Source organism: Ciona robusta, chromosome 8, assembly GCF_009617815.1.
Source record: "Ciona robusta chromosome 8, ASM961781v2".
Classification (NCBI taxonomy): Eukaryota; Metazoa; Chordata; class Ascidiacea; order Phlebobranchia; family Cionidae; genus Ciona; species Ciona robusta.
In genome coordinates, this window is record NC_143242.1 from 1,671,187 (window position 1) to 1,690,172 (window position 18,986).

Genomic DNA, 18,986 nt, shown 5'->3' on the forward strand with positions numbered 1-18,986 from the left:
AATGATTTTAAACTGTCCCATCTTATCCTGTGTGTTTTCAAAGTTGTAAAATTTCACCTGTTGTGCGGGTCGCTAAATAACTCCACGTGTGTTTTAATATATTTTATTAAATTGGTGTCAATTAATAAAGGAATGATAGTACTAATTCGTGGTATTACCCAAAAACCGTCATCTATTTTGATTTTGGTAATATTTGGCAATATGTGCTTAAGTGTCCCATCTTCCCCCATTGTACTATATATATTAAAGCACGCGAGGAGTTATTTAGCGATTCGCACAACAGGTGTAATTTTACAAATTTGAAAACACGTAGGGTAAGATGGAACAGTTTAAAATCATTTTTAATTTTGATTAATAAGCGTATTTATTGTTAGGAATACACGTAAATAACACAAAATAATACTGTATACGCTTTAAAAATCAAGTTTATAAACAATCTTTTTACTTCCCGACTCTCCTACTGCTATAGTTTTTAACATGTTGCTTATAGTATACAATATATTATTGTATGGGAATTGGTATTTGTCGCGGCTGCAGACGTTCTTTTGCCTAAAGGGTTCGGCACTCGGAATACACGCGTCAATATATATACACATAATCTAAAACAGCGATGTTAATCTAAATTAATACCTGAATTTTCGGCGTTTAAAGATTGCAAATAATAATACAAACAATCGTGGGCAATCACGTAGAGAATGTAACCTCTGACCTCTAGTACCAATCCTTTACTTAAATGAAATTAAATTTATGCGCCAAGAATAAACTGAGATTGCCACGTAAAGAAACTCAATGAAGCAAAGAAACATAGATATTTAAACTTAAATAAATTTGGCATTCAGCCAACCGTGACAGTATTGTTTAAACGATAATGGGTATTTTTCGAACATCAATTGATAATAGGAACTTTTAAAAGCATTTTTTTATTAAAAGCAAAAAAAATCGGCAATAAAACCTACAAACTTCAATGTGGGGAAAGATGAAACATTCAAAGTTCACCTTAACATGTTTTTACCTGTTCAAAAACACTGTTTCTATTTAACCTACTTTTTTATTATTTAACAACAATAACCACCTTTTACGCGCGTTTTAAAAAGTCGTAATAATACTGTCGAATATTTCTGTAACATTAAATTTTTGTTTATCAGTAAATGGTGTTCTGTAAAAAAAAAAATCTCGTCTGACAAAGTGTCCCATCTTCCCCGAACCTACTATGTACCAAGATGCGTAGCGTGTATTTCATTTAATAAAAAAAGATGGCGCTTTAATGCAGTAATATTATGCACAGATAACACTTTAGGAGTTCTTCCTGTGTATATAAATAGTTTTAGCAACCACGAAGTGCGTAGTAGTGTAATATTGCGGAGCATTCGCATGCGTCATATATTACCCGAGGACAATACGGATTTGGAACTTTCTATATATTTTGTCAAACTTTTACCAAGCGAGGGAAGAACAACACTTTTGTTCAAGGTATCATCGAGAAGTAACACTGCTGATTGATACGAAGAAATTTCTAAAAAATGAAGCTTTGCGCTATTTTGTTTCTGGTTTGTTGTTTCCTGCAGTTCGTAACCGGTAAGAGAATGACATTATAGAGTAGATTCAGAAAGCGTTTACATTACAGAATGGAACTTTTAAACCATTTAAATGATTCAGAAATGCGACTTTTTGATATAGTAGGGTGGAGGGAGAAGGGATACCATTAGCGCATAATTATCCAAATATCCTGATCAAGTTTTAAATCAAGGGTATATATATGAGTCGTAAGGATACGGTTTTATATTCCTTTGAATTCTCTTTGTTTACTACCAAATGGGACGAGAAAATGGAATGAAAAAGTGTCTCATCTCCCCCCACCCTACCCTAGGAACAAAAAGACGTTTGATTATTTTTAAAGCCGTTTGTTGACTTGTGTTTGTTTCTCTTATCCCGCAGGTTGTCACTACGCTCATTGCATAAGTAAACGTGGCGTTCTACATAGGGGAATATGTAATAGGCCATCAGTTGCCCAGAAAAACAACGATGGTTGGACTCACGAAGCTCTTGCTGAAGAACTTGACAATTACGGAATTGTTGGGGCGTTAAAAACTTGTGTTTTAAACAACGTGAGTTAAATACATACAACTGAGATACCAAGAAAGAACTTCTGATGTATAAAAAGAAATAATTAAAGTATAGAGCTTTCATTTATGACCACTTGTAACATTGTTTTCTAACATAGTATCTCTTCTACAGTTGGTTGGAACCACAGTGAACACACCAGTGAACAGCTTGCTAGTTCGACGTGAAGTGCAGCTGACAAGCATAAGAGATTTAGTTGAACAACGATTGGCAAGTGTTCAATGTCAGGGGTATGAAGATGTGTGTAGACAAGTGGAGGTAAGTGACCATACTTAGTATTTAGTATGTTGATACGTACGTACTGCACTGCCTCTGGCATGAGATTTTATGCGAAGAAGAACGAAAGCTCTTGCGCCAGAAAAAGTTTCTTAACAGCCTTATCATCCATTTCTCATTATACCCGTTATTGAGTACGCATTCTCTACTTGACCCACACTTTTTAGAGATGCGCGAGTGAAATCTTTCAACCAACTCCGCCACCAACTGTACAACCACTAATACGGGGAAATAACCTGCCGGCAACGTTTCTTTCAGTAGATGGGGCTGAAGATCGAATCAATACGGGCATAGTGCCTTTGCGATCAAATTTAAGAAGAGTACAACAAAAGTAAAATAGTTTATTGTGGCGTTTTCAAGTTACATGTTGAGTTTTCATGTCTCTTTAAAGTGAGTGAATGTATACAGCATATATTTATCGTTCATGGCGTTTTGACATTCATAATATAACATTACAATAAATTAAATCCGCGTGTACAGAGAGTTCGTGATGAAAAACTCAAAATATATTTCTAGATACAAGAAAGTGACTTGTAGTTTAGGAATGACAATGACAAAAATAATCGGAGCGTGACTGATTAAATGATGGTGATTCAATGAGACATGAATCATCATAGTGTTAAGTTTAGTCAATTTTGGAAAGAAGAATTTACCGTTGGAACTTCGGTGTAAAACCGTGTTACACAATCGATTGCGTAACAACATGCAAGGTGATGTAGGTTTAATTAGTATATAGCTTATACTGATAGCGCTTTATGGTACCGCCGGCTGTTTTGATGCCTTGAGCAACAAACAACAACATGAATAAAACTGGTGAAGTCATTTAACCACGCTTAACGTCATTTTGATTGATGTGTCTATGATAAAACATAGGTAATAAAATCGTTCTGTTAAATTCACAAAACAATTAACAGTTACCTATTATTCTCATTGTTACACAATTGCATTTGCACGCTTAGGAAATGCAACGACGCCATCTTTAGGCAGAAACCTATTTTATTGATTTGCCTTTCGATGCAAAACAGAAATCTAAGTAGTTTACACCTTAGTTGTTGACAATTCGTGAAATAGGGGCAGTAAAATCAAATAGCTTCGAGCAGATACTGCAAGAAATCATTATAAGTATATATGAAGTAAAGGGGTGTGTCAAAAACTATGCTACGAATGTGTTATAGCAGGGTGGGGGATGGGACACCTTTAGCACAGAATATCCAAATATCCTGATCGTGTTTTAAACAATTATCACTCGTCAGGGTACGGTTTTAAAATTATTTTAGTTTTCTTTGTTTACCACTAAATGTGACGAGAAAATAGAATGATGAGGTGTCCCATCTTCCCCCACCCTACGATATATATTTATGCTTAAGCAATTATGGAACTTGTTTTTTGTCTGGACTGTTAGCGCGTTTTTCTGCGGTTTCTTTTATTTGTTTGTCCATGTGGTGAACAGGCGTCAGCTTCAAGTACTTTGCCTTAATCCGATACTTCTCGACCTAATGGTATGAAGCCTTACGCTTTCGACTATTATTGCCGATAACACTTATTTAATGTTTAGTTGTTCCTTAATGTTACCAGCTCGTATAACTAGCCTTGTCGATAACCGTAAACTCAAAAGTTCTGAAGAGTTGGAAGTTATAGCAGTTGTTACAGTTGCAGTTTATTGTCATGTTTCCTGCACTCTTATTAAAATTGTTTTAAACTGTTGATTATAATTGAAGGTTGTGTGTAGGAATAAAAATCGTGCTTGCTGGTCAAAGTATATCAACTATTGTGTGTTGTCTGTTAAAAGGACTTCAAACATCAGAATCTTGCTAATAAATCGCGCACCAGTGAAAACAGATATACACCAGCACAAAGTGCATAACAAGTAACACCATGAAAATTTGCCTGATCGTGCTGTGGTGCTGTTTCGAACTGATTAAAGGTATGATTAAAAGATGAAATAAAAGCTGAATTTGACAAAGTCAATTTATAAAAAAATTAATTTACCGTCTCAATAATTTAATTTTGCCAGGTTGCCATTACGGTCATTGTATATCTAAGCGTAGCTCATATGCAAGATGCTCAAAAATGCCTAGACAATTAGAGGACGGAAAATGGAGATACGATGCTTTATCTGATGAATTAAAAACGCATGGATTGGGTGGCATGATGAAGAAATGCGTCTTGAACAAGGTGTTGCGGTTCTGTATAACTTATAGTTATTATGAATGAAATGAACTTATTTACACTCGCATGGCGGGGCAACGATAAGGGTGTTCTAGCAGCTAGCTGTTTTGTATACCTTATCCCGACTTACTATTTACCGCGTATGTAAACTGTGGTTGATTGTTTTATAAATACTGTATTTCTAATTGCTTTATCCATAGACAATTTGGACAACCTGTTAGTAACCATCCCTTGGTTGGACCAATAAAATAATTGAAGTATTTCCTCATACATTAGTTTTAACATTTGAATCGTCACTTCCGTTAAAGGTACTTCCGGTCAAACGAATCCCGACAAGATTACGCGTGACGTCATTCACCCCAGCTCCTATATCATCAAAGAGAAAGTTAAAGTTATGGACAAAAATAAATGAAGGTGTAAAGGAGACGAACTGTAACGGATACACCGTATTATGTCGAAAGATTCTCGTAAGTCGCCTGCTGTTTAACTTAAACACAACATAGGTATTAGTTCTACAACATCATATATACACCAATAACCGCCCTATGTTATGCCAATACCCAGGGTACGATGGGGTAAGATGGGATACCAAGTATTTTTGTCGTGTTTGAAAAAAATAACAACGCTTTATGGAAGTGGAATAAAGGATGTGGTTGTATAGAATGAAACGGTGTCCCATCTTACTCCAAACAACTATATATTGTTACTTATATGCGGGATTTACTTTAACATATCAAGTCGGTAAAACGTTTTCAGTATCAATGTTATTACAGAGATGCGCAAACATTTTGTTTCGGCGTGGCCGTACTGAATGAACACTGGCATAATTCCAAGAGGTCTCCGATGATCAAAATATTAATAAAATGTAAATAATCGTTCCATCTGTTTTTGAGCAGTGTTTTTTCGTTTAATACCGTTTTTATACAATTAATTAAATTTGTGTGCGTCAGCGGTTTTGTGCTTGAACCGCCGTAACATATTTGTATGAAAATTGTTTCTATAGCTAAAGTTTATTTACGATCACGACACCGGTTACTGTCATTTTACCACCCAAATAAATACTCGATTTGTGATTGATTTGAAGGAAACAAATACTTCAGCGGAATATAAATTTAATTGTTTAAAAACAAGAAGATTAGGCACTGTATTTCTAAAACGCATGTAATGTACTGATTTGGGACAAAATAAAAAAAATATCACTTTTTTTTCTATTTTACAACACAGTAGAAACTTGCATTGTAAAACAATTTGAGCAAAAAAAATACCAATAAAAATAAACAAACCTAGCCCTAAATGACATTACCTATCAATTGACCCATTTAGACAAAGCAAATTGGGTGGTTTTGCACAGATCACAGTTAAAACACAGCATGGTAATTTAGGCAAAATGCCAGTATAACTGGAACACAGACAGATTGAAGATTTAATCAAAATAAAGTTGGGCAAACGAACCATTGGACACTGTGGTGGCATCAAAACACATCATACTTGTAAGAAAATTCAGTGGAATTGAGGATACATTTTCAGCTTCAAATACTGTTAAGAATCAGGCCCAGAAAATGTACATTTGCCAATTGCTGTTGTCAACCAGATTGCTGTTTTTTACTTTTTATAACCTTGAGGTGATTTAAATGGGAAGACAACAATCGACGCAAGCATTTCTCCATCACTGGTAGTAACTTCTCTTTTAAAGACTCATCTTCACTACAGTAGGTAAAGATATTAAACAAATTGTATTGCTTACAATTCTACACTTAGCATCAGAATACAACATTTCTAAGTTCATTAAAAAGCTGCAATTGGATTTTATTACTTCAAGCTTCAGTTTTACTTTAAACAATTTTGTTCATCCGCTGCTGACTAATTTGGGATATTCTCGTCTTTAAGTTGTCATAATGCGGTGAATATTTGTAAAAGCCATTTTAAGAGATAGCATTAAATTTCATTCTATTGTCAAATACTAAAAAGGACTTGTATTTATGCAAGCAACATATTTTACAGCAACAATTGCATTTTATAAAACATAATATTTTGTAATAGACTCACTTAATGAACAGCTGCGTAACTTCTGAGATTGTAATACAGTCAGATCGAAATACATTTTCAGCTTCATCAATCCAAACCTTAGCAGTAAGATCCTTTGAATCTTTATAAAAAAACATAGGTCTCCATTCCTCATACTCTCATTCATATAATTAATATTATGGCCAAAGCAGACAAAACACATGGTGCGCTTGCCTTGTAATGAAGATGGATATCAGTCTTGAGCGAGTGTATCAATATGCAGGAGACCATAAAAAGTTGTATGAAATAAAACATTTGTGTAAAAATTCTTTAGTTGCTGGATTAATGCCATTTATTCATTAAAATCTAGTCTACCTACTAATGCAGTATAACATAACGCAGAACAATATGGGTATGAATTAATACACAATTAAACTAAGGCTGATAGTCCCAGGCTATGCCATAGACTATATACAACTTTACATTCATTTGCTCATCTTACCACTTAAAGTATTAGAACCTCCAGCTTTTTCTTCTGATGATGATTTGCTTTCATCTAGTTTAACAGTTCTAGTCATCCGGTGGTCCACATCCATTATAAAGTTGGGTTTCTCATCTTGAGGGTTTGTTTTGTGGTTACGTGGCTGCCATCTACTATGGTAACTTCTGTTGTGTTTATACCAATTGTTGGTGGAATAATTTGTAGGCGAATGCTTCTTGTTTATGCTGAAACGGAGAAACACAAAGTATTGCTTAGCAACAAAACAAAAATACAATACAAGGGATGGGAGTAATACATTATACCAGATTGAAAAGTTTAATTTCCGCTGATTTTTTCCGAATTTATTAGGGTTTAATAGAGCTATAATGATTATCAAGGGCACATATGTGAATTGTCTACAGATCGCTAAGACCTCTCAGGTTTTATGAAAAGTTGAAAACACAGACCAATTTTTTTAATCTGTGGGTAAATTAAAAGCATTAGAACCTAGAAAAGTGCAGAAAAAAGAGTTAACACACACATTTCTGCTATTGAGTAACGATCTGGACTTCTAAACTTTGATGAACTGGTACTGGAGAATGGTCGTCGTATGGGAGAACGAGATCTGGCTTTAACATAGCGGGGAGGAGTTACACGGTTACTGTCACGTCGGGGGCTTTGGGAATTCAAGTAATCACTGTCATCACCATCTCTATGTTTCTTGTATGTATGGTGCGTTTGATATCTTCGGTAAGTAGAACTACAATGAAGGAAGAGATTAATGAAATCATGTACAATTTAAATTCCATAAAAAAACAAGCAAAAAAGAAAAAAAATCACCAGCGCCAGAGGGAAAAGGCGATTAACCTGTGTATACATTTAAAAAACTTACCTCATTTTAACATAACAACGTTACTAAAAGCAACCTCCTTCCAGTTTCCTAAAATAATGCTATGTAGGTTACTAAGATCGCACAATTTAAAAAAATACAGGTACATCTGTTAAGTTCACAAAAAACCTCACACTAAATATGGCATGTTCAATTCTCGAAACTTGCAACACAGGGGGAATCCCCCAATTCCAAGTGTTTCCAACATATTTTTTATTTAACTTTAAATTATTAAAAACTTAAGAATACCCTGGTCTTTTTAACAGTGTAGAATGTTTCTTGTAGTTTAAACCCGCCTACTCCTGGCATTAAATAATAAAAATAAAAATAATAATAACAAGAGATCACAGATCTAATGAATGAACACGTTTTAAACGAATTAGCATAAGATAGTAGAGTCGAGGAAGATGGGACACCTTTAACACATAATATCCAAATAGCCTGATCGTGTTTTAAACAATTAACAACGGTCTGTGGAAGTCGTAAAGATACGGTTTTATAATTCATTAAATGTTCTTTGTTTACTACCAAATGAAAAGAGAAAACAAAATGAAAAGAGAAAACAAAATGAAAAGGTGTCCCATCTACCCCCACCCTGCTATATTATAGTTAACCCTTTTACTATACTGTCGACTGGGCTCGATCAAAAACAAATCTGAAGTAACCAACAAAACGGGTTCTAGTCGCCATTGGTGACTGTGGAACAGTAGGCAGAATGTAGTTAGACATGTATTATAACTAATGAAACTTATGACGTATGAGGATTGAGTGATTGGTAAAGAGTATGTGTAAATACGCTTTGTACAACTCCTGTACCATGTGTTTATTGTAAACTTACACTAGTTAACGTTGTCGTCGCATAAAAACGTTTGTTTTCATGAATTTTGACAAACCGTAATCACGCAGTAATTAGGTAATGTTAGAAGTTAATATTAATCATATGATGTTGAATTAAAAATAATGTTTCAATTACGATTAATGATAATACGGTATAAGAGTAGTGCATTTAATGCGTCCCCACTTAAATGCTAATAGTTTGATTCAGTCGTGAATCGTTGTGTGGATTTCTTATCTTATATAACACGTGCCGTCGTTCCCCGCCAAACTCCAGACAGTGTTTCCGCTATGTAAAGTGCATGAGGAAAGTAATCGTTAATTAATGGCTCATCGTGCGGTTTTAAATCTGAAAATTCAGTCTAAAAATTATAAATATATATTACGATTTGATTTCAATCAAGAGATTAAAGAAAAATGCTAGAATTAAGAATTGAGATAAGTGCGGAAAATAATCGCCCTATCAGCAACAACAACAAAGCCAAGAACAACTGTTCGACGAGAAAGGATCTATATGACCACTAACGTGTTCAATAACGTGTTCAATAACGTGTTCAATAAAAACTATTACAATTTTCCGCACCATATTCCGAAAATCACAATGTAAACATTGTGTTTCAAAAGAAATCGTTTTGTTTCATGCGTAACGTCTTTCCTAGAGTCCTCTGGTCTTTTCTATTCCTGGTTTACTGTGTTCTTATTGAGCACGTTAGTGGTCATATAGATCCTTTTCGTCGAACAGTTGTTCTTGTTGTTGTTGAGCACGTCAGTGGTCATATAGATCCTTTTTCTTTAAACAGTTGTTCATCTTGTTGTTGTTGTTTTTTGGACGACTTTTTTCCGCACTTACCTCAATTCTTAATTCTAGCATTTTTCTTTATTCTCTTAATTGAAATCAAATCATATTATATATTTATAATTTTTAGACTTTTCAGATTTAAAACCACACGATCAGCGAATAATTAACGATTACTTTCCTCATGCACTTTACATAGCGAAAACACTGTTTGGGGATTTGGGAGAAACGACGGCACGTGTTGGTGAGATAAGAAATCCACACAACGATGCACGATTGAATCAAACTATTAGCATTTAATTGGGGACGCATTAAATGCACTACTCTTATACCGTATTATCATTAATCGTAATTGAAACATTACTTTTAATTTAACATTATATGATTAATATTAACTTCTAACATTACCTAATTACTGCGTGATTACGGTTTGTCAAAATTAATGAAAACAAACGTTTTTAGGCGACGCCAACGTTAACTAGTGTAAGTTTACAGTAAACACATGGTACAGGAGTTGTACAAAGCGTATTTACACATATTCTTTACCAATCACTTAATCCCCATACGTCATAAGTTTCATTAATCATATTGCACGAATAAATACTTTCTGCCTACTGCTCCACAGTCATCAATGGCAACTAGAACCCGTTTCGTTGGTTACTTCAGATTTGTTTTTGATCGAGCCCAGTCGACCGTTGTAGTAAAGGGAATAATTAATATAGCAGGGTGGGGGTAGATGGGACACCTTTTCATTTTGTTTTCTCTTTTTATTTAGTAGTAAACAAAGAACACTTAATGAATTGTAAAACCGTATCTTAACGACTTCTACACACCGTTGTTAATTGTTTAAAACACGATCAGGCTATTTGGATATTATGTGTTAAAGGTGTCCCATCTTCCCGACTCTACTATATTATGCTAATTAGTTTAAAACGTGCTCATTCATTAGATCTGTGATCTCTTGTTGTTGTTGTTGTTGTTGTTGTTTTTGGACGACTTCTTCCGCACTTACCTTAATTTTTAATTCTAGCATTTATTCTTTAATCTCTTGATTGAAATCATATCATAATATATATTTATAATTTTTAGACTAAATTTTCAGAACTGAAACCGCATAATTAGAGATTAATTAACGATTACTTTACTGTTTGATCAAATGCGCCAAATTCAAAATGCACCTTAAACTTTTATTAAATGATTGTACTCTATAACAGTGCTCTTCAACCGGTGTGCACGGTGCACCAAAATATGCCAGGGGTACACCAGAACAAAAGGGTATACAAGGGTGCATCACAAACTTCAACTATTTTCAGCAATAATATTCAGTTTTGAACATTTTTAACAAACTTAGCCACTTTCCTACAGTTTTTTTTTTTTATATGAATTCTATATCTTGTATCACTGGTAATCGAGGAACGTCATGAGTTTTACGTTAAAACAATCAGGGGTGCATGAGTTTGTCGCAACAACTTTAGGGGTTCACCAACCCAAAAAAGGTTGAAGAGCACTGCTCTATAAAGGATTTTGAACTAAGCATAGTTTTATAAACCATATTTGACGTGATCGCCTAATTAGCGAGTAATTAACGATTACATTTCTGTTTGTTTAAGGCGCCAACTCGTACTTAAAATGTACTTTACCATTGATTTATCGACTGTATTCGATACAATAATTTAAACTAAGCTTAGCCTTATAAACCATAGTGTATAAAATCGATGAGTAAAAATTAATGAGTAATTATACTGATTGTAACGCTTGCGAGTCAAGTAAACTGCCATGCATGGGGAAGTCACGCCAGAATCACACTATTTCCATTTAAGTGGGGACGCATTAAAAGTTTTTGATCCAGCTCAGTCGACCGTTGCAGTAAAAGGGTTAATTAATACTATGCAAATTTGATTAATTAACGTGCTCACGCATTAGATCTTTCATCTCTTGTTTTTTTTTGTAGTTGTTTTCGTTAAAACTAATAATCATATAACTTGTAGTAATAATGTTGGGGTTATGTCGTATTACGAATTTTCATCGAGTTACTTCAATATGCGGCAGCGTATATTATGCCGCTCCAGTTCAACTTGCGTACTCGAGAATTAACAATGCAAACATTCAGAAAAGTTCACTTACGACTTATACTCCGTCTTCGAGGCGACAAAATTATGGCCATGGTTCGTACAAAACAATGGTTTTATCCATGCTGTTTGGCAGTGGAATGTGTGTTTACCTTCATAAAGATAAACAGTTTATCAGATGCCACCACAAGAACAGTGAATGTGCAAACGTAAGTGTAATTTTTTAACAAACAGAAATGCTGATGAAATAAACCTTAAAAAATCGTGTCATGTTTGTATTGCAGTCAAGCAAATGGGATGGCATGACAATCAAATTGTACCAGTATCAGACTTGCCCATTTTGCACCAAGACAAGATGCTTCTTACTTGCTCACGGGATCCCATTTGAAAACATCGAAGTTCATCCTATTTTTAAAAAAGAAATGAAGTTTTCAAAATACAAGAAAGTACCTCTGGTTACCGTAGAGAAAAATGGTGAAGTTCTAGTAAGTTCGAAAGATTGAATGTTATTTTCTTGCATGAAGTAGAATAATATTTACTACTTTTCACTGTTTCAGGAACTTCGGGATTCCTCTCTGATTATCAGCATTTTGTCAAGTTACATAATCAATGAAGGCATGAACATTACAGAGTTGCTTAAACGCTATCCAACCACCACTGTAGTTGGAGAAGATGGTAAATCAAAGCAGGAAACATTAAACAAACACTGGCTCATATCCGATGAAGCAGATCTAGCAACTGTTGAAAATGATGCTAGAAAGTATATGCTTTGTTTTTAGCTTTTGGGAGTTACTAGCCTTTTTTTCTTCAGGGAGGAAGCAGAATGGAGATTTTGGGCAGATGACTACTTGGTGCATTTAATTTCACCAAACGTCTATCGAACATACAGAGAAGCTTACCAGGCGTTTGATTATCATGTAAAGCAAGGAAGGTTTAATGGAACTTGGGAAGGAGTTGTTGCAAAGTATCTTGGTTCAATCGCTATGTGGGGTATCGCAAAGCGGTTAAAGACAAAGTATGAACATCTACTGAAGTATTCACTAGAACCATGATATTTTGTGCATTTTTATTAATACCCTCTGTATCAACAAATGTCATTTTTACAGATACAAACTAGATGAGAATGTCAGACTTGATCTGTATAAAGCTTGTAATAAATGGACCGAAGCAATTGGGAAAGGTAGAACATTTATGGGGGGCAGTAAACCAAATTTGGCAGATGTGGTAAGTAGATGAACAAATCTAAGATAAGTTGAAGGTACAGCTTAAACAAATTTTAAAAGTAGAAGCACCAATGTCATATTTACATTTCAGGGATAAGATTGCACAATCAAATAACCAATATTATAGGTTAGTGTATAAATGCAACTTCTACCATATTTGTATATTGCAGTCTGTATTTGGAGTTCTATCAGTGATGGAAAACCTCGATTCATTTCATGATGTTCTAACCCACACCAACATTAAGAAGTGGTATTATAAAACAAAACAAGCAATTGAAGATCATGGTGGACAAACTTTAAACTTAAGGACAACAACCTGAGAGATCTTCTGGATTAAAATTATTTACCCTGTAATTAGGGTAATACTAATACTAAATATGAATGCATTTTTGTTTGAAGATAGCTGTATTTTCTTGATTGCACAGTTTGTTCAGCAGTGTCTGGTTACAAGTTAAATCCTATTTTGTCAGCACAGTTGTATTTGCTTTAATATCAGACTGTCCATTTTCAGTACCATATATAACAATATCGGCCATGTTGAAAAATATACCAGTCTCTACGACACCTGTGAGTAAAAAGAGGTATAACATCGAGTCACCTACTAAAGTAAACTGATCTATATTTTACCTGGAATAAGTTTAATAAACTGGTGGACCTCAGACCAGTTATGACTTTTATCAAACTGCCAATCAACAATCATCATTCCGTTGTCTGTGATCACTGGACCCTTCAAAAAATAAAAAATAAACTGAATGCATCAGTATTGCCGATAATTTAAACTTATACAGAGCACATACTGCTTTGCTTTTAGCAAGTCGTATAGTGCAGATTCCCCCATATTTCTCTTTTATTTTGTTTTGAATCTGAAGAATTGCCATTGGAACAACCTCAATAGGAATTCCTTTTTTCCAGTTTTCACCAAGGTTGGTTGACTTCTTTCTGAAATATAACCATTGGTTATGTAACGTATGTTAAACAAAAGTATTTTAATACAAGACTGACTGAACATAATGGAACAACTAAGTTACAGAAATGTACAAGGTAAATAAAAACATCCTTTTTTCAGCACAAATACTATGACCAACTTGTATCAAAAACTTGTGAATGTTAGAGACATCATTTATTACTTAAAGAAATAGTTTTTAACCAGAATGAAATAGTTATACCTGAAATCTGCAATGACTACGAACTTCTTGGCAGCCGCTGCAACAATTTTTTCTTGTGTCAAACATCCACTAAAATATAAAATTGAATTTATAAAATGGTAGATCTTAAGCTATTTTTTCATTAGAAAGTTTAGGGGTTAAACACAGTAGCTTCTATCAAAAAATTGTTCAATAAATTAGTTCAATAAAAACAGTATTCGACTCTGAAACGACCTTCTCTGGCTAGTGGTTTTACAAAAATGACACTAAACTAAATCTAGTGTAAATAGCTTACCCCCCACCCTTGATAAGGGTAAATTGCTCATCCACTTCGTCAGCTCCATCTATAGCAACATCAAGCTTGGAATGTCGGTCAAGATCACTTAGTGAAAGCTTGTACTTTAATATAAGTTCTCTGGCTTGGAATGAAGTTGGAACGCATGTCACTTTAAGATTCTCAGCCTCTACTCTTTCCGCTAATCAAAGAATAAAAATAAATTAAAAATACATTATACTTTAGTGAAAATAGTGTGATTTATTACTTACCAATGCGTTCTACAGCATATTCTATAGTTGAACCACTGCCAACACCAATTACATAGCCATTCTAAAATATATGTATAATTAGTGTATTTTTACTAGTTTACTACACACATATATTTAAGTGACCCTTGTATAAACCAGAGTCGTAGTTTACTACACACATATATTTAAGTGACCCTTGTATAAACCAGAGTCGTATAAACACCGAGTAGTCCAACTGCAGTCTTTTTGTGACCAAAATAAAGCAAAAGTAGTGATTTTGGCAATGGGTTTAAACGAACTTGTTACGTTTTGTTTGTGTTTTCCTTTTGTGGGAAGGTGTAAAACAGCTTCTATTTACCTTACCAAACATTTTTTGGAAAAAATATATAAATTTAGCCGCATTAAATGACTAAAATGTCGCAAATCAAGCGCTTCTAATTCTATTTTTTGGACACAGAAAACAAATAACACATGATTTTTACATTTTTTAACCTTTAAATTTGTTTTTAGGCTTTTTTTTCTGTCCTTAACCGAAAAACATACATTTTCCCTATACCTACTGTGTTATTTTGGACCCAAATTGCCGTTCAATTTGTGTTTTACGTAACAATGGGGTGGACTACTAGCTATTTTTATGGCTCTGGTATAAACAAACATTGATCAAACAAGCAATATGATTTTAACATACAATACATCATACGACATACCTGTACGAAATTGTTGGCGGCGGTAAAAGCGGCGACACGTTTAGCATTTTCAACTCCATTCGTGAGCGAAGAATTCGTGGTAGACATTCTAACTACTGAATAAATTGACCTACAAATGGAACCGAATTTCATTCGTTGTGAGGCGTGCAAAACTGATTATTTCTTGGAAAATTAAAATTATGTCTTATAGGGGATTCCCCGATTAAAAAACCACGTGTTGGACCAAAGCCATAGAATGATTAAAAAGAAGTTTAAACGCGTTATAAGGCAAATTGGCAACTATTTTGTGTCCAAAATATCACATCGGGTGTACACATGATCGGAAATTGTAAAAACATGAATAGTTTGTTCTCCAGTTTAAATTCAAAAAGATTTAAACGTTATTTTGTGACTCTGTTACATTTTCGCCATGTAAGTGGTAATTTAAATGATAATTTATGCCAAAATGTTTGTACTGATATACATGGGTGTAAATGTAGTATTTCATATTGCCATTCCAACACATACCTTGGTAAAATTTGTGTTCATACTTTATTTGACTGTAATATTTAATTTATTCACTATTTCTAACCATTTACACAATTATCCTTATATTTTATTTTGATTATATAAATATTAGGTATAAAACTTTAAAAGTGCAATTAAATTTCAATGAGTAAACATGACGAATAGAAACATTCGTTAAACGTAATAAAGGTAGATATTAAACAAATATTAACATTATTTAGATTGAAAAGATAAAAACAATACATTGACATTTTTGTCTCAAATTTTACTTATTAATAAATATGTGACCTATTTGTATATAAACGCAATAAATTACTTGCCAAACAACCGAGCCAGTTGTTTAACCAAACCAAGTGCCTTAGGCAATGTTATATCTTCAGTGCTGTTGACTATTTAACAAAACTGTCGTCAATTGGCTAGTTATGTTCATACAACTACAACCATTGGATCATTACTACTTAAAATCTTTAAAAAGACAGAGAAATGCGTGAAGTTATCATTATTATTCTGATGACTGGATTTTACCAACTAAGTTCAGGTCAAATTTCTTTAGCAATAAAATAAACATAAAAATAACTTATTGGGATTATTGCACATCAAAACAGTTGTTTTAGAAAATGACTCTTTATTTCATATTTAATACAGAGAGAATAAGTTAACGTTTTGTTTCAGGGATTCGATGTTGGACATGCAGTAACCAGCCAACAATGTTCGATTGTATAATGAATGGGGATCTTCGCACATGCCGACCAGGCCAAGTTAGAGGACAAAATAATCCATATGTTTCCAATGCAATTTCAATATTTCAATATTTAATATGTGGAGTACATACTTGAATCTATGATTTTAAACAACAATTTTCATTAAAATTCAATTTTATTAATTGAAGCATGCTACACCTGTTACTATTTATATCATTGCAGGATTCTTGTGAGACCATACAAAGAAGATGGGGTTCTACGACAATCATCATGAAAGGATGCAAGCAAACAGAAGCTTGTTTAACTGATGCCCGTGTACAAGTATGTACAAAAAACATAAAAATGTTCTGTTCATTATTGAGCCATACGTAGTTTTGTCAATATCCTATTATACATTTCACGTGTTAGTATGACTTGTTCTTTCTCAAAAAGTTTTTTTGTCCTTAATATATGAGATTGAAATAAACTTCCTATTAACAATATGGCTATTCCATATAAATAAACCTTCTTTTACCTGGGTAAAAGGTCAACCTAGGTCTAAATTCCATTTCCCCTGGCATGGCGCAACATAGAACTCACCCGTATAGAATAGAAGTCACTTCTTTCATAGGTTCAACTAGATCAAAGAGGAGAAAGACAATGTAACGGTGATAGAACAAACTCAGTATGTACATGCTGCTGTGACACCAACCGATGTAACCTTAACTCAAGAACCTGCAGAGGAATGCAATGTAAGTGCCATTAAAAATATTTTCAAATTTGTCCTTTAAAACATAAATGTACAGCATGATATTTCAATATGGGTTGAATAGATTACATTTCATAAAACAATGAACTTTGTTTTTTTCTGTCCGCCTATTTATATATAGTTATGCATACCCCTGGCCCAATATAACCATCATACACACAAATAAAATCAAAGCATGTTCAACGACTTTATGTTTCAGTCGATTGCAATCTCCCACCAAGTGTAGCCAACAGCAGAGCAGTTTGTTCAATGGGGAACTCACCAGGGTCTGCCTGTCGATACCAGTGTGATGCTGACTACTCAATTCATCCATTTGAAAGTCAAATTTTGAACTGTTTGATTGATGGAACATGGGACAGACCTGCACCATGTTGTGCCAGTAAGAAAGGAAACATTTTTAGTTGACAGTCATGATATTCTTCTATACTAGTCGCTGTAGCCCAAAATTAAGTTAAGTCGATTTTAATTAGTTGATTGCATTTAAACACTATTGCATAACATTTAATCACAATTAACTTTTTATTTTCTATGCCTATTTTATTCTATTTCCAACACTGGTTGTTTTGGTAAGAGTAAAACAACCAACTCATAATATTTTCACAGAGATATGTCCTCCTTACCTAAACAGAGATATTCTCACTTTAAAACAGTCAAGGAACCTAAATTCCTGGGTGGAATTCAAAGCAAAGTTGGTGACTCTATACGGGTATGTCACAATTGAGCCTGTAAAAAAGAATTTCTGATTTGAAAGCATTTTAACCCACTGTATTCAATATACTTCACCTAAAACATGGTGGTCGTGTTTTGTTAAAACCCAAGTTTCTATTGCAGCCACTTCTCAGTGCAAAATGACAGTGCAAGGGTGGGTTTGATTTCATACGGAAACAGAGTCCACAATGAGCTAACAATTCAGCTTTCTGACTTCATAGAAGACAGACTAGAACTCTTAACCAAGATCAGCATATTGCCCTACAGAGCAGGTAACATATCAATGGCTACTAAATGCAGCTGCTGTAGTGGCAGTTGATTTTTAAAATAATATCATAGTTTTTCAAATGAACTGAATTGTTAATTGATAGTTTGTGAATACTGAAACTAATACAAAAACAATATATATGTCACTTTGTATTAGTCTACCAGAAACAAATACACACACCTATAAACTCCTCTTTGTTTTGCAACTTAAATAAAAGTTTCAATACCAATTCTTTTCTAGGTGGTGACCAAGTGAATACAGGTGCGGTGTTGCTTTCGGTTGTTGAAAAATACTTTGGTTTGAATCAAGGAGATCGACCATTAGTTCCAAACATTGTCATTGTTCATGCCGATGATGTTTCTTCTGATGATGTATTAGAACCGGCAGAAACATTGAGAAATCTGGGATTTGCAGTAAGTTTAGAGTGGCCATGGTGTAATAACTTATATTTAAATGTCAAAAGAACTTTTGATGAACTTAAATTATCAAATTTTTACAACAACGCAGGCGTGGTAACTTACTTTATCTACGTTTTTGTTTAAATTGCGAATCTGGTTTGAAATTATATGCCTGTTTAAATCGACAGACATATGCAATTGCATCATCAAGCAATAACAATACAGAATACCACCAACAAATGTCAGATATAGCTGGACATCCTTCAAGATTGTTCTATGAATCAGATGTCACGGACATCGGCTTCATAGAAGAACTAGTGTTAAGTTTATGCTCCAATGTATGTACCTGAAACATATTAATAATGTGTCGTATCATATTCTATATTAAACCAGTGTCACCAAACTGAATCTTGTCTT

The 18,986-nt window shown here is 34.0% G+C and overlaps 6 protein-coding genes across 7 annotated transcripts; 4 read left to right on the top strand and 2 right to left on the bottom strand.

The window, feature by feature from the left end:
- The first annotated feature begins 1,350 nt into the window (after window positions 1-1,350).
- LOC149732110 (uncharacterized) lies at window positions 1,351-2,874 on the top strand. Its single transcript, XM_089882804.1, has 4 exons — window positions 1,351-1,575; window positions 1,936-2,105; window positions 2,236-2,379; window positions 2,565-2,874. Exons 1-4 carry the CDS (start codon window positions 1,521-1,523, stop codon window positions 2,730-2,732), a joined length of 537 nt encoding a protein of 178 aa, XP_089738930.1. The 5' UTR covers window positions 1,351-1,520; the 3' UTR covers window positions 2,733-2,874.
- Window positions 2,875-3,789: 915 nt separating this feature from the next.
- LOC149732111 (uncharacterized) lies at window positions 3,790-5,642 on the top strand. Its single transcript, XM_089882808.1, has 4 exons — window positions 3,790-4,321; window positions 4,412-4,572; window positions 4,875-5,033; window positions 5,340-5,642. The coding sequence occupies exons 1-4, from the start codon at window positions 4,273-4,275 to the stop codon at window positions 5,379-5,381; spliced, it is 411 nt and encodes a 136-aa protein (XP_089738934.1). The 5' UTR covers window positions 3,790-4,272; the 3' UTR covers window positions 5,382-5,642.
- Window positions 5,558-8,118, bottom strand: LOC149732112 (uncharacterized). The gene is made up of 5 exons (XM_089882794.1): window positions 7,944-8,118; window positions 7,593-7,811; window positions 7,073-7,296; window positions 6,613-6,712; window positions 5,558-6,270 (listed from the first exon to the last, which is right to left on the bottom strand). The coding sequence occupies exons 1-5, from the start codon at window positions 7,946-7,948 to the stop codon at window positions 6,150-6,152; spliced, it is 669 nt and encodes a 222-aa protein (XP_089738920.1). The 5' UTR covers window positions 7,949-8,118; the 3' UTR covers window positions 5,558-6,149.
- Window positions 8,119-11,508: 3,390 nt separating this feature from the next.
- LOC149732113 (prostaglandin E synthase 2-like) lies at window positions 11,509-13,619 on the top strand. The gene is made up of 6 exons (XM_089882244.1): window positions 11,509-11,848; window positions 11,924-12,124; window positions 12,197-12,399; window positions 12,451-12,654; window positions 12,746-12,863; window positions 13,033-13,619. Exons 1-6 carry the CDS (start codon window positions 11,564-11,566, stop codon window positions 13,180-13,182), a joined length of 1,161 nt encoding a protein of 386 aa, XP_089738370.1. The 5' UTR covers window positions 11,509-11,563; the 3' UTR covers window positions 13,183-13,619.
- Window positions 12,689-15,447, bottom strand: LOC149732114 (ribose-5-phosphate isomerase-like). The gene is made up of 7 exons (XM_089882258.1): window positions 15,240-15,447; window positions 14,554-14,614; window positions 14,303-14,483; window positions 14,029-14,097; window positions 13,660-13,801; window positions 13,490-13,589; window positions 12,689-13,427 (listed from the first exon to the last, which is right to left on the bottom strand). The coding sequence occupies exons 1-7, from the start codon at window positions 15,369-15,371 to the stop codon at window positions 13,321-13,323; spliced, it is 792 nt and encodes a 263-aa protein (XP_089738384.1). The 5' UTR covers window positions 15,372-15,447; the 3' UTR covers window positions 12,689-13,320.
- A 63-nt stretch (window positions 15,448-15,510) lies between these two features.
- On the top strand, window positions 15,511-18,977 carry LOC149732115 (collagen alpha-4(VI) chain-like). Of its 2 annotated transcripts, none has more exons than XM_089882246.1 (9): window positions 15,511-15,650; window positions 16,419-16,504; window positions 16,670-16,768; window positions 17,058-17,178; window positions 17,395-17,574; window positions 17,799-17,901; window positions 18,027-18,175; window positions 18,412-18,584; window positions 18,758-18,977. In XM_089882246.1, exons 2-9 carry the CDS (start codon window positions 16,454-16,456, stop codon window positions 18,917-18,919), a joined length of 1,038 nt encoding a protein of 345 aa, XP_089738372.1. In that variant the 5' UTR covers window positions 15,511-15,650; window positions 16,419-16,453; the 3' UTR covers window positions 18,920-18,977. The 2 variants fall into 2 exon arrangements, with proteins under 2 accessions (XP_089738372.1, XP_089738371.1); XM_089882245.1 differs by lacking the exon at window positions 15,511-15,650 and adding an exon at window positions 16,083-16,284.
- Window positions 18,978-18,986: the final 9 nt, after the last annotated feature.

Bases quoted from the DNA above. Each gene is read 5' to 3' on its own strand.
- LOC149732110 (XM_089882804.1), top strand. From the start codon at position 1,521: ATGAAGCTTTGCGCTATTTTGTTTCTGGTTTGTTGTTTCCTGCAGTTC. The intron at 1,576-1,935 runs GTAAGAGAATGA...CTTATCCCGCAG, and splicing joins TTTCCTGCAGTTCGTAACCG to GTTGTCACTACGCTCATTGC. The intron at 2,106-2,235 runs GTGAGTTAAATA...TCTCTTCTACAG, and splicing joins AAACTTGTGTTTTAAACAAC to TTGGTTGGAACCACAGTGAA.
- LOC149732111 (XM_089882808.1), top strand. From the start codon at position 4,273: ATGAAAATTTGCCTGATCGTGCTGTGGTGCTGTTTCGAACTGATTAAA. The intron at 4,322-4,411 runs GTATGATTAAAA...TAATTTTGCCAG, and splicing joins CTGTTTCGAACTGATTAAAG to GTTGCCATTACGGTCATTGT. The intron at 5,034-5,339 runs GTAAGTCGCCTG...ATGTTATTACAG, and splicing joins TATTATGTCGAAAGATTCTC to AGATGCGCAAACATTTTGTT.
- LOC149732112 (XM_089882794.1), bottom strand. The intron at 6,713-7,072 runs GTAAGATGAGCA...TTTTTTATAAAG, and splicing joins AGGTTCTAATACTTTAAGTG to ATTCAAAGGATCTTACTGCT. The intron at 6,271-6,612 runs GTGAGTCTATTA...TACCTACTGTAG, and splicing joins GTTACGCAGCTGTTCATTAA to TGAAGATGAGTCTTTAAAAG.
- LOC149732113 (XM_089882244.1), top strand. From the start codon at position 11,564: ATGTTGGGGTTATGTCGTATTACGAATTTTCATCGAGTTACTTCAATA. The intron at 11,849-11,923 runs GTAAGTGTAATT...TTTGTATTGCAG, and splicing joins AGAACAGTGAATGTGCAAAC to TCAAGCAAATGGGATGGCAT. The intron at 12,400-12,450 runs GTATATGCTTTG...TTTTTTCTTCAG, and splicing joins GTTGAAAATGATGCTAGAAA to GGAGGAAGCAGAATGGAGAT.
- LOC149732114 (XM_089882258.1), bottom strand. From the start codon at position 15,371: ATGAAATTCGGTTCCATTTGTAGGTCAATTTATTCAGTAGTTAGAATG. The intron at 13,802-14,028 runs GTATAACTATTT...GTTATATTTCAG, and splicing joins GTAGTCATTGCAGATTTCAG to AAAGAAGTCAACCAACCTTG. The intron at 13,428-13,489 runs GTAAAATATAGA...TTTTACTCACAG, and splicing joins GTTTATTAAACTTATTCCAG to GTGTCGTAGAGACTGGTATA.
- LOC149732115 (XM_089882245.1), top strand. From the start codon at position 16,230: ATGCGTGAAGTTATCATTATTATTCTGATGACTGGATTTTACCAACTA. The intron at 17,575-17,798 runs GTAAGAAAGGAA...ATATTTTCACAG, and splicing joins ACCTGCACCATGTTGTGCCA to AGATATGTCCTCCTTACCTA. The intron at 18,585-18,757 runs GTAAGTTTAGAG...TTAAATCGACAG, and splicing joins TGAGAAATCTGGGATTTGCA to ACATATGCAATTGCATCATC.